At 38.3% G+C, this 13,607-nt stretch overlaps 1 protein-coding gene across 5 annotated transcripts in view; it reads right to left on the bottom strand.

Moving 5' to 3' along the window:
* Reln (reelin) overlaps positions 1-13,607 on the bottom strand; it is a 460,226-nt gene that overhangs the window by 155,855 nt on the left and 290,764 nt on the right. For all 5 annotated transcript variants that reach the window (XM_052719248.1, XM_052719250.1, XM_052719251.1 and 2 more), the window contains exon 12: positions 2,402-2,553. In XM_052719248.1, coding sequence (XP_052575208.1) covers positions 2,402-2,553 — 152 coding nt within the window. The remainder of the gene's footprint in view (positions 1-2,401; positions 2,554-13,607) is intronic.

Here is a 13,607-nt window from a genome sequence, read left to right as displayed (position 1 = left end):
AGGCTGGAACTTGCCAATTAGCTAGATCCTTCATCTCTGTCGACAGTGCTGGATTACACGAGCTCACTGCTGCCCTTGGCTTTTTACGATCCAAACTCAAATTCTCACGCTTTCAAGGCAAGCACTTGACCCTCTGAGCGATCTCCTCAACCTGTGTTTTATTTTACCCTTAGTTCTTCTGGTTAGTCTTTTACTATGCCCATTTTATAGTTTACTTCTCAGACTTCATCATAGGTATGTATGTATAGAAGAAAACAGCATATAGAAAAGGCACTTTAGGACCTGTGGTTTCTCACATCCACAGAGATCACAGCATATGGGAAGACTCCTCATAAAAATGATAATTAGCCCTAATTGCATTGTGGTGATATATTGTAGTAAAAAATCCAGAAGAAAAAGACGGTGTGAACTAAAAAAATCTGAGAACAAACTAAATGTGCAATAAACATTTTTAGAGAAACAATAAAAAGATAGTAAAATGAATGGTATTTATTAGGTTATTTTGTCTTGGTCACTGAAGTTCATTTCTAAACCACTGTACTGGATTCTAATCCTCAATAATGTTTGCTGAATAAGTGAACAGATAAATAAGGGAAAGGGGGTTTTAACTGAATTTTGAAAGTTGTACAAGTTTTACATAAGTTATAATCATAAAAACTGATATGAACCAAGGATTGAACATATCATAAACTGCTTGAGAGGAAATGAGATCTAGAACTGATAAAAACTAGCCATTCATTTTCCAGAGCACACACCAAGTGAGAGGTTACTTATAAACTCATCCTAGGTCCCCTCTCACATTGCTTTTGTTTTCTTCCCAGCTACCACATTTGGGGAATCTTTTTACGGGTCTAGCTTTCTCCTCTCCATCTCTGACTCGCCCTACTGTCTCCCATCTTGTCCTGCTTTATCTTTTTCTGAAAACCAGCTTCTCTTGAGTCTGCTTCCTCAAGATCTTGACTCCAGTTTTGCTTATCTCTGATGAAATTCTTGCAGGCGTGGTCCTGTTTCAGTGACATGCACCTTCCTAATTAATTCTAGCATGATGGCATTCTTGTCACTACATGGGCATGCCCTCCCAAAAGCCACCATGGCTTCTCAGCCTTTAGCCTGGTTGACGTCTCCCTCCATGGCATTTTCTATACAGCAGATCCCCTGTTATCCCATGGGAGTCCCTCCCCTCTTCCCCCTGCCTCCTTTCTTCTCTCTATTCTCTTCTACAGTCTCTAGTTCCTTCTCCCTCCACTGGGAAAATTTTCCTTATGTTTTTCATGTCTTGGGTTATTAGCAGCTCTGGGGAAATAAGTTCAACATTCAAAGTTCAGCCCAAAGTCCATTTCCTTTATTCAGTGCTCATTCGTTGAGGAGTAGTATATGAATGATTTCAAATGTGCTCAAAACTGTGGACAGAATTTCTATCTTTGTGGTATTCTAGAAATCCCAGCCTTAACATGGCTAATACTAAATTCTTCTGCATACCTGCCTTCTTTAAAACCAGGTGCCACAAATTTCAAGCCCCTAATTTACCTATACTTATTTTTCCAACTTTATTTATTTGCTCTACCTATAACCTATAATGAGCATGTTTTATGAATACTTTCTATGTGTTTTTCAACTTATTGGGAATTAGAGAGTATTATAAAACATGATGGAGTACTATACACCATTTCCTCCTCTGCTTCCCAGAACAGCAGAGTTGGGTAATAAAAGATACCCATGGAAATAAACGGCTCTCCTTGATGAGTGGTGAGGTCTCTGGCTATGGACAAAGGGCCACTTTGTCCTTTGCTTCCTTACCATTGTCTCTTTTAAAAAATGAATCTTTATTTTTGAGATTATAATTAAGACATTTCTTCAATCCAACTCCTTCCTCCAAACCTTCCCACATACCCCTCTCCACTCTCCTTCAAATTCATGGTCTCTTTTTTCACTAATTGTTATTGCATGCACCATTGTCACTGAGAGCAAGGAAGGGAGGTGAGAGGAAGGCATGGCATCTTGTCCTTAGTCATGGTATGTCATGAATGCCTTTCTTTACAAGATGGCACCAACAAGACGGGTTGATTTACTATTGAAATTCTAATTTCAAATACATTTTATCAGGAGGGTAAAGATAGACAAACAAACTAGATTGGCATATTAATTATTTATTACAACTTTGTTTACTAATATTTTCTAGAAATTACTTTTAATAAAGTGAGAGACAGTTTGATTATTATTTAAAGGAAATGAAGTCTAGATATTTAAATACACAAACTATTTTAGAGTAAGTATTGAGGCAAGGGTGGGTACCACAGGTCTTTATTTTGTCAGGAGAGCTCAGATTCCACTAATTTTCATGATATATGGTAAATAATAAGCAATATTATTTCTGTAGGAAAAAGCAGTGGTCTGTACCTACCCATAACGAAATAGAACCTCAGGTTCCCATAACCGGTTGTATCCATGTAGGGAGTGCATAGCTTCCTCTCTCCATCTTTGAGAAATACCAGTGACAGACCCGATTCTATGGTTCCACATTCTGTACCAATAACAGCTCCTAAGATGTCCCATCTAAATAAAAAAAGAAGAAGAATCATTATAGTGGTAACACCAAATCCAACTTCATATGGAATTTTTTTATTCGGTGATGGGTAATTCTGGGTAAAGACACGGTACTGCCGATTCTGGGCAATGGATAACCCTGAAACCCGTACTGCTCAGTCACACTTCTACTTACCAACGTTAGTGTTTGCTTTTGCCTCTTCTGTGACTACAACCATATTCTAGTACAAGAAAGTAGTTATTCTTTCTTAATGGTTTGAAAAAATCATATATGGATATAATGCATAATGATCAAAACCACCTTCTTCCTTCTGCTCCAATTGACCACCCATCTCCCACAGAAGGTCTTTATTCTTAAAATTCTTACTTTTAAGTTATAGAATCAAATTAACACTGAGGCAAGAGCCAACCAGGGAAGATAGTTCACCCTTAAACTGTATCACAAATGCTTGTATGGTGTCTGTTGCTGTGGGATGTCTGTACACTGTGAATATGTGTTGCTCTGATTGGTTGATAAATAAGGCTGTTTGGCCAATGGTGAGGCAGAATAAGGTTAGGCGGGACATTCTACCTGGAGAGAGGAGAAGAAAGGAGAGTGGCACAGACTCTGTGAGCTGCTGCCAGGAGAAGTAAATTGTGCAAGTACCGGTGAGTCACAAAGCCACGTGGCAATGCATAGATTAATAGAAATAGGCTGAGTTAAGTTGTAAGAGCTAGCTAGCAAGAAGCCTGAGCCATTAGGCCATACAGTTTGTAAGTAATATAAGCCTCTGTGTGTTAACTTGGGTCCAAGTGGCTGCGGAACCAGGCAGGAAACAGGAAAACTTCTGACTACAGTCTGTATATTAAGAATATATTATATATGCATTATATGTAATTATTACATATGTGTATTTGAATGAAAAGCCATATGTGCCTGGAAAAGTCCAGTGAGTTTTCCGTAAGGAGCTGAGGTGTACACTGGGTCTTGCCAAGCAGGTTCTTGGAGTGCAGAAGAGCATTAATATAGTTGACTTCTATTGAGTGCCAACTAATGTGCTAGACCCTTCCTAGGGACTTCACACACTAACCTAATATCATCTTCACAGAACTCTGTAAAACAGCAAGGACATCCTGATTTTAAATGAAAACTAAGATATACAGATGTTAAGGACAGCCAACAAAAGACAGACACTATATTCAGTACATGTAGTTGGACCCTAGAGTTTATCTCTTTCTTTAGTAATAGATTAGATTAGGAGTTGATCAATCCTAAGAATATAGGCTGAGAACTGGGTATAACCCTGACACTATCAACAGTACAGATATCACCAGATCTTCATAAGGGTGTGTGCTATGAAGAGTAGAAAATACATTTGAATAACTCATCGGAATAGAGGGTTCAGAAACAGAAGTTCAGATACTATTCCATAAACACCCAGGGTGATTTTTTTCAAATATGAAAATGTGATTATGTCTCTGTTTTTTTTCCAATGGCTTCCTATGGCTGTCTGGACAAACTTCAAACTCCTTAATGCAGAATATGAGGTCATGATTGGTCTGACCCAAGAACACATTTCTGACCTTATCTCTGTGGATGTTACATGTTTCTTCCTGTCTTGTGCCAAATGCCCTGGCTATATAACAGGAATTTAAAGTTGCTACAGTAACTTCTGTCAGGCCTCCGTGCCTTTACTATCTGAGGAACAAACAGTCATTCCCTAACGTGTCCTCTACATAGCATTTCCTAGACTCACTCATTTTGTCTAGATAGCTTCCCGTAGACAGCCTTACCACATCTCATATTTGGTCTTTTGTGATATCATGTACATTTTGTTTATATGTTCCTCTTCATCCCTGACATGCTAACTCCTAGGCAGCTGCCTTACTTCTATGTTCTTATATCTAGCTCAGGGCCAATGTCCAGCATAAGCTCAGTAATGATGGAGACATTAAAGAATTCAATATTAAAAAAGTATATGCTTGCTTGGACCATCTTCACTTTCCTCGCCTTTGATAGCCTTGCCTTTGCCCCATCATGCAAGACAATTTATACTTCCTTCGGTCTCTCCTAACCATGGCCTCCCTCATTCCTGTCTTCAGATTGGCGATCTATTCCTTTATTCACAAACTCCCTATGTCTATCTTAAAGCCTGGTACTACAATGACTGATTTGAGAACCACTTTTAAGTTTGAAGACTCGGGGTTCAGTTTTCTGCCAAAAGATCATCACTTTAGACCCACCCCTGCCCATTTAGACCCACCCCTGCATGACCACCTGGGCATTAGCTTTTCCATCAACCTTGGCTCTGGATGAAGGCTTCAATATCTTCAAGATTTACAGGATTAAATGAGTGGGCCAATATAGCATTTGTACCTCTTTGCTTCCAAACACCTCTTCCCTGATCTTCTCCTCCTTGCAAGTCTGTCTGAGGAGTGCCTGAAGCAGAAACCTCACAATATATTTCCAGCTATAACAGAAGTCAAGAGACTTTTTAGGACAATGACCAAAAACTTATCATAGACATTTAGGCCATTTCCACTTTTCTGGTTATTACTAGAGATACTGTGTGGAAGGTCCTGTATTAAATGTTCACACACATGGACAGACCTCCCCTAGCAGCCTTCCTTTAGTAATGTCTATGAGAGACATGGGCTCCAGTCCTATCTGGTATACATTGCAATAGTGCATTGGTATTTGCTTTTTTGCACGTGCAGTGGCATAACCTTTGTACACCTTAAGATAACTGAGAAAACAGCAACTCAGATAATTGTCTGTGTTCTGAGCTTCCACAAAACTTTCAGCTGAGAAAAAATGTGAGAAGGTGTGTGTGTGTGTGTGTGTGTGTGTGTGTGTGTGTGTGTGTGTGTGTGTATGGAAGTAGAATGGATAATACTTCACCAATCTTCAAACTAGTTGGATAAAGTTATGTTGCTATCAGGAAGATGTAAGATTCCTGTTTCTAAACAAGCTTGTGCCATCATTGGGTTTTGTTAAGCTTTTAAATTTTAGCCTGGTAGATGGGAGGGAGATTTTTATCTGACTTTTGCATGTCCATGACTACTAATGAGTTTGGACATCCTATCATGTTTATGATTGGCCAGCTGAAGTTATGTTCTCGGAGTTGTTCCTCTCCTCTGTCTATTTTCCATTACAGTCTCACTCTTCTCTCACTTCCTTGTGATCTGAAATCTTTAGTTTTTTCTAGACTGTAATTTTTCTTGGGTATATGTATTTTATTTTTCATTTTGTTTATGTAATCTTGCTTATTAAAAGTTTTAATAGACAGGGCTGGGAGATGGCTTGAAGGATAAAGCAACTGGAACATAAGCATGAAGACCAGAGTTCAGATGCAAGAGGACCTACTACCCACATAATCATGAAGACCAGAGTTCAGATGCAAGAGGACCCACTATCCACATTATCATGAAGACCAGAGTTCAGATGCAGGAGGACCACTACCCATATAAAAGCTTGGAGGTGTGGATGCTCATCTGTAGTGCTTGGGAGGTTCAGAGAGGGGCTCCCAAGGGCAAGCTGGCTAGATGGATTTGCTAACCAGATATTTTTAGGTTTAGTAAGAAATTCTGATCCAGCAAATAAAGTGGAGAGCAACCTGAAGTCAGCCTCTGGCTTCCACACATATGTGTTACACACGTGTCCCCACACATAAGCATGAACAGACACCACATACATATGCTCATGTGAAAAAGTTTTAATAGCAGAATTCATCTTTTATCTCAGCTGTATCTTCTGTTCTATTTAATAAATCCTTGCCCTGAGGTTTAGTGATATTCCCTTATACTTTCTTTTTAAAGTTTAAAATTATACTTTTCACATTTACATAAATTTAATTTATTTGAAATCGATTTTAAGGTGAGGAATAAAGTTGAGATCCAACTTAACTTTTCATATATAGATAACAAGCTATTCTAGCACCATTAACAATTCTGTTCCAAAATGACTAAAATATCACTTAGTCACATAGTACTCTACTCTACATGTGAGTTTCATTGGGGTTCTGGTGCTATTAGTTCAAATGTCTATCTCTGTCAAAACTAAACTGATTATATTATTAAAAGGAGACAGATTAAAAGTAAATCAAAAAGCAAAGCTTACTAGTTGTTGAGTACTAACTGCTTATCCTAAGGTATGACATGTTCCCTTCTAGGAAATTATAATGATTATCTACCATAATTTCTCCTACCAACACTTATGAGATGTTGAAAACCATCTCTAAGCAGCAACCTCACCTCTCCACAGAGGGACATCAGTTTCATTAAATTTTATAAAGTAAACAAACTGCTGGAAATCCATAGAATGATAGCTGTTTCAGATAAAATGTTGACGAATCCTAGTTAAAAAGACCATGATAGCTTAATTCCCTTCACAAAGTTCCTCAAGTATAATTGACTGCTTCACTGTTTCCAAAGCAAAGACTACTCAGAGAAATGATTTCACTAACATCAAACAAGCATAGTATACAACTACAGAACCACACACTGGCAACAGACTTTGAAAGTAATATCTGAATTATTAAAACGTGTATTACATCACTTGGCAAAGGACACATGCTTGAAATCCCAGAACTTGGGAGTCTAAGGTAGGATGACTATGAGTGTGAGGTCAGCCTGGGCTACATAGTGAATTCTAAGCCAGTCCTGGCTATATAGTGAGACTTGTATTAAAAAAAATCAAACAACAATAGAAAGTTATGCATAATTATACATGTAACTTTATAGACTTTATGGCTTATTTTATGAGAAGCTTAATCTCTTAAATTTGTGGATGATTTTAAATATTCATCGAGTTATTTAGATACTCATTTCTCTAGTACTTATTTTTTGGCCTTTTATTATTCACATAATAACTTGTCTAAAAATTGAGAAGTAGGGTATACATGTTAAGCAGTTTGCTTCAGGCTAACTGCCTGGTTCTCAGTTTGTGGTTATCTCTATAGTTATACTTCCAACTGTGCCAGGATGTGTCATGTAACTCTTCGGGCTTATTTATTGATCAATTGTGTGCACATGCATGTCATAGTACATGTGTGGAGGTCAAAAGATAGCTATCATGTGAACTCTCTGGTGATCAAACTCAGGTGGCCAGCCTGGGCAGCAAATGATGCTGAGCCATCTTTCTGGCCCCATTCTATTTTATAACAGACTTAAATCTTAGGAACCACCTCTCTCTCTCTCTCTCTCTCTCTCTCTCTCTCTCTCTCTGCATGTGTTAAAAGGTTATGTCAACCATTCAAGGAACACAAGTAACTTTTTGAAATAGTTCTTCACAATAATGATTCACTTGTAAACTAACCAGGAGCCGCTTGTGATGTATACATGAAGACTCCACACTGGTTCATTGGTCTTTTACTTGCTCCATTTATCCCAATTAAACCACTCAGCCTGCTGATCCACACAGCGAGTTTAAGTTATAAATGATGCAGATGACAACTCTTTAAATATACTGTCTTCTTTAGAGTAGTTTTAAGTGAAAAGTTGAATTGAAAAAGATGGAATTGTCTTAGACTAAAAGATTCTTCTATTAATGTAAGAGATGTGTTCAGTAGCTACTTTTCCTTAGCTATTTGTTGTAAATTAATTACTTTTCTAGAATAATCTACATGAGTTATTTTCACAACTTTAACCACAGACAATAATTCAGACTGTATATGTACTTTCAATTTTTATTTTCAACTCAATCTTTCCCAATTTACCATAAATTAGTTTTTATTTCTCTTACTAAAACAGTTAGTTGTAAGATAACTAAAGTGAAATCAATCTCTTTTGATAGTCAAATATTTATAATCAAATGGCACAAACAATTCAGCCTATTTTGAACAGAAAGATGAAAGCAATGTGCTTTTCTCAAGTTTTACAAATTAGACCTTTTATAAAAGTCTTATTGCTTTGAATAAACTAGCCTGCATTTATTAAAAATTCAGTAGGAGCCTGTTAGAGCATACATTCATTCTTCCATGAATTTGTATAAACCAGCTCAAAGATGTTCAGAGGCAAAGTGCTCATGGTGTAATATAGTGCTACCAAGGCCTTCTGGGAGAAAGTGTCTGCTCGCTGGACTCGGTCTCCAGTGGTGTGGTCACCAAACTGCGGTCATTTCCAGTTAAAAAGTGACACAGTCCTGATTTTTTTCTTACTGTAATAATTGCATGAAATGAAATTATAACCAAATCTGTGAGTCCAGCAGTGGCTACCTGAGGGGTTGTACAGTTTTAGCAGTTTCTTGGATGGTATGGCAAGTTCCCTCAACAGGAGTATTGATCCTCTGTGCTTTAAATGGTTCTCCCTGAAGAACTGCAGTTCTGTTCCCTGTGAACTGCAGCTGAAGGAGCGTCTGCCTAGGGGCGAGCTCTCTACAACACACCAATTTATATTTACCCCTTTATGACTAATTGTAAAAACAAAAAGCCCTATCTTATTTATTATAAATACATTTGAATCTATTATTTATTACGGATAGTCAGAGGTGATGCTGACAGAAAGAAAAAAAGTTTCAAATCAATAAAATGCCTAAGGCAACTTTGTTCTTCAGAAACACTAAGGTCACAATAATATTTAATTTATAGCTTTAAAACAAGACTATCTTTTGTGTGTCACAAAGACATGTAGTCTAATGAGCAAAAGCAATGTAAAGAGGTTTCTTAGGAGGAAGGCTAGTGGCCTTATCAGCTGATTTAGGATGCTTTGTTAGGATTAACTGTCTTTTAATCAGCTCATACCTCGGTAATTTCCAGAACGATATAGTCTCTGAGGGAAGCTTGCCAACTGAAATTACACAATACACATATATGTACACGTGTTCATATATATCTAAATCTCTAATTTTCCTTTTCCATTTTAGGGATTTATCATCCATAAATACTTAAATAAATATAAGAATGTTTGTTACAGCACTCCTTGACTATCAGCAGGGGGTTTGGTTAAATAAATTGGTAGATAATCTTTTTGAAATGATTAATATAGTTACTGACTAAAAGGTCTTCTATAATGTATCAATATGTTTTTTTTTAAATTTGAATTGAGATGTAACAGGGAGAACATGATTCCCACGGTGCCTTTTAGGACATGAGGGGACAACCGCTGATGAGCGTTGGAGCGGGGATCCACATGAGGGGACAACCGCTGATGAGCGTTGCCAAGGTTTTAACAGTGCGGAGCGGGGATCCACATGAGGGGGCTTTGGATTTTTATTTCACATGTTTTCTTTAGCAAACAGACTTTTCAGAGGAAACCAAAGGAAAAGAAATAGCATCAGTCGGTTTCAAACTCAGAATGAAAACCAAGTGCCTTCACTGTAGGCTGATAAATAGTTAACCATGTCAGCCAGTTGTTTCTCCACCAATACTGGCATACAGGGCACCAAAGGAATGGAACATTTCATGTTATGTGTGAAAACTTGTTTTATTATATTCTTCAGGATGAGTTAAAGCACCTGAAGTTTAGAAACATTAGGTGTGTGCTTGGTCACAGAACAAAGGCTGGCTGAGTCTGTATTCACCAAATTTATGTGTTTTCTAAACCTCATATGAATTTTCTGAGATTGAAAAAGTTCATTTCATTGGTAAGGCCCCTATTTGGGATCTAGTCTCTGATATTTAATAAGGGATGTGGCACTGGTGGAGACCCTTCCACATTAATTTATATTCATGAGGTTTATCTCCAGCAGGGGTCCTCTGAAGTCTAGCAAGGTGTGTACTGAGGCTTCAGTGAGTATTCCCACCTTCGCTGCCGTTTATGGATTTCCCCTCTATCATTACATCATAGGAGAAGGTGAGTGGTGAGCCCCAGATGAAGGCTTCCCAGCATGCCCTGCATTTCAAAGATTCTCCTCTTCAACCACTTCCCCATGTTTTGCTCATATTCAATTTTGTTTCTCGTTTTTATTACATGCATCATGTTTAAGCATATCTGACCAGAATAGCACTAATTTGGAATGCTGGTTTCACAATGGTTAGAAGACACAGAGTTTTCTACAACAATAACATGGCCTAGACTGGAGTCTGCTTAGAGAAAAGCGTACACTAACTCAGACATTCCAGAGTCTCAGTAAATTAGCTTCATTTTCTCCTGTAAACATAGCACCATTTTGTTTGTTTTGTTTTAAAGTAGGATAAATGCAATTCAAAAGGTTTTTTAAAACTATAATGAATGTTTTATTCTTTTTTTACTACAATCACCAGAATAATAATTATGGTTGATATGGTATATAACACATTATTACTAAAACTACTACAAATGAAGTGATATTTAGCAGGAAAAAATCCGTGTTTTATCTTTCTGTAGGTTTTCTGCACTGCCTTAGAATTTATGTGTAGAACAGTTTTAGCACACATTTTAGCTATTTTAAAATTACTGTTTCTTAATTTTTAATATAAAAACCATTCTATTGGTAAGAAAGCAGTATTAGGATGTAGACCAAAGGAAAGGTAAGATGGGAAGCAATGCCCTTAAGCAGCTTGTAACTGGTTGTCCAGAACGTATCATGAATGTTCTTTATTTACTGAGCCATCTCATCAGCCTATTAAATATTTTTTTCTCAGTGACATATTTTACTTGTATATTTTGAGAAAGACTTAATTTATTGGTCTATTTAACTTTGTGTTTCTTTCATATTTAATTAAATAATACAAATATAATTTTTTGAGCATCATTTTGGCAATATATTACTGACAGTAAGTATGGGTGAATAACAACTAATTTTTACCATGTTCGAGCATTTATGTGTCATGTATTATGATTTCTCTTGGTTGATTATCATAACCGGGTGGTATGATGACTGCTGATGACACCACACACTTCGGTTGCAGGATACAGAGAAATCAAACTGACCAGCACACTACCTGCTGGCTCACTTTCATGGTGCTGGGATATCAATGCTCTAAGCCAGCGCTCAACCCTGTGTGCCACACTACCATCCTACCACACAGAGTGGCAACGCTGTGCACGGGTGTAACCAGCAGCTATCCTGATTAAAGCCTGCTGCATATGAAAGACAATGCCTGGCACTGTAAACATGGTTAAAATCCATGGCTAGGGAATTCATAGGCCTGGAGCTGGGGAGACTACTGTTGTTTTGTTCAATAGTCATGTTATCAAACTGTATTCGAAATGTTAATGTTTTCAGGTTAAAAAAATACCATTTTCAGTATATATGACATATTACTCCCATGTGTGTGCATGCTCCTGTGTTCACATGTACACACATGCACCTGTGTGTGCACATGTGTGTGTAGGCTGGATCAAACTTGAGTGCTGTTCCTCAGGAGCCATCCATTTTGTTTTCAGGAGACTGGGTCTTTCACTGAGACCTGGAGCTTGCTGACTGGGTGAGGGTAACTGGTCAGCAAGGTCCAGGGATCCTCTTATCTCCAACCCTTCCCCCCCAACACTGGGATCACAAGGGCACGGCACCATGCCTGGCTTTTTAACGTGGGCATTGGGGATCAACCTTCAGCATTCATGCATGATTGGCAAGAACTCTATCAAGTGAGCCATTTCCCCAAACTCTGAATTCCTTCATCTTGTATGTGACACAAGGACTCAAGATTAAAATATTCAGTTTAGTAATTTGTCCTTGAATTAGGCATATATTTATAATTGGGAGATATCTAGTAATTTCTAGGGGCCATGAGCCACAGTTGGCAATCACTGAACTCGATCATTTGTTGAAACTGCTTTCTGTACTTTGTCAGTGTGAAAACGCCAGGGAGGGCACCACAAGTGAGGATTACCATGGAGCTGCCTGGTAGGTAAAGGTGCCAGGGGTGAGGATTGCCATGGAGCTGCCCTGTAGGTAAAGGCACCATGGGTGAGGATTGCCATGGAGCTGCCTGGTAGGTAAAGGCACCAGGGGTGAGGATTGCCATGGAGCTGCCCTGTAGGTAAAGGCACCATGGGTGAGGATTGCCATGGAGCTGCCTGGTAGGTAAGGCGCCACGGGTGAGGATTGCCATGGAGCTGCCCTGTAGGTAAAGGCACCAGGGTTGAGGACTACCATGGACATTCACTGCTCTGAAGCTCATTTCCAGATGTCCACTTTCATTGTTCCTTCCTGGAGACAGGAGCTTGCATTTGAAGTCATTCAATAGTCCCTACAGCAGTGACTCAGCACCCCACCCTAACCCAGTACCCATACCAGGAGCAAAGCTGAAATGCCATATATGGTGTCTTACTCAATGAGCATTTTGGACTATAGTAGCCTCCTTCTCTCGCCTCTCAGATCCTAGGTTCATGCCCATTCCCACAGCCTCTCTCCCCCAAGTCTTCCAAAATTTCTGGCCTACCTAGTGAGATACCTTCTTGTTTTACCATTCATCAGAGATTCATTTTCTCATTTTCTGTAATTTTCAAGGACTTGGAGTAAGGATTTGGGACAGGTAGTGAAGATGGAGCATGCTATATTGATTAAAATTTTAATAGTCATTAATTTGTAGATTCTGCTGTGTCATGGACATACTGGTGACAAAATATGTCTTCAAAAGATAATTAAATAGTACAAACACACAAGGCTACAAGGCATATATAAAAATTACATTTTGTAACAATGTGTCACTCTACCAAGCTCTTTCCCACCTACAGACAGTCTTAGCTAGGTGAGACACTGTAGCTGTTAATTAAATGATGTGTCTGTAAGGTTAAGGTAAAGTTCAGAAAGACACACATAAATTATCAGTGTATCTATTGGAGCATCTCCCCCCTGAAGTAATAGATGTGTCTTCTTTAGAAACAAACAAACAAACAAACAAAACTAAAGCTTTAACATTCTCCTAAAAGAAAATGCCCATCAGTGCTGGGACAGACCAGTGATGTGCAAGCACATGCTCACAGCCTTTTGACAGGAGATCAAATGCTTTGATTCTAACAGTAGGAAAACATGAGAAACCGGGGAAACAGTTTCCAAAACCATTGCCACAGGGACTGGCATTTTCTTTCCACCCTGGCCATGTGTACAAGAATAGTTATAATATACTATTTACTAGGGTAGTAGATTCTTTTACTCTCTAATTCTTATGGAAGGAAAACAGGTAAAAGGTATGAATGTATATCTATATTAAATATTTAAT

Source organism: Peromyscus californicus, unplaced genomic scaffold (genome assembly GCF_007827085.1).
Source record: "Peromyscus californicus insignis strain IS unplaced genomic scaffold, ASM782708v3 Scaffold_6__1_contigs__length_162567912, whole genome shotgun sequence".
Classification (NCBI taxonomy): Eukaryota; Metazoa; Chordata; class Mammalia; order Rodentia; family Cricetidae; genus Peromyscus; species Peromyscus californicus.
This window is presented reverse-complemented; position numbering and strand designations above follow the sequence as displayed.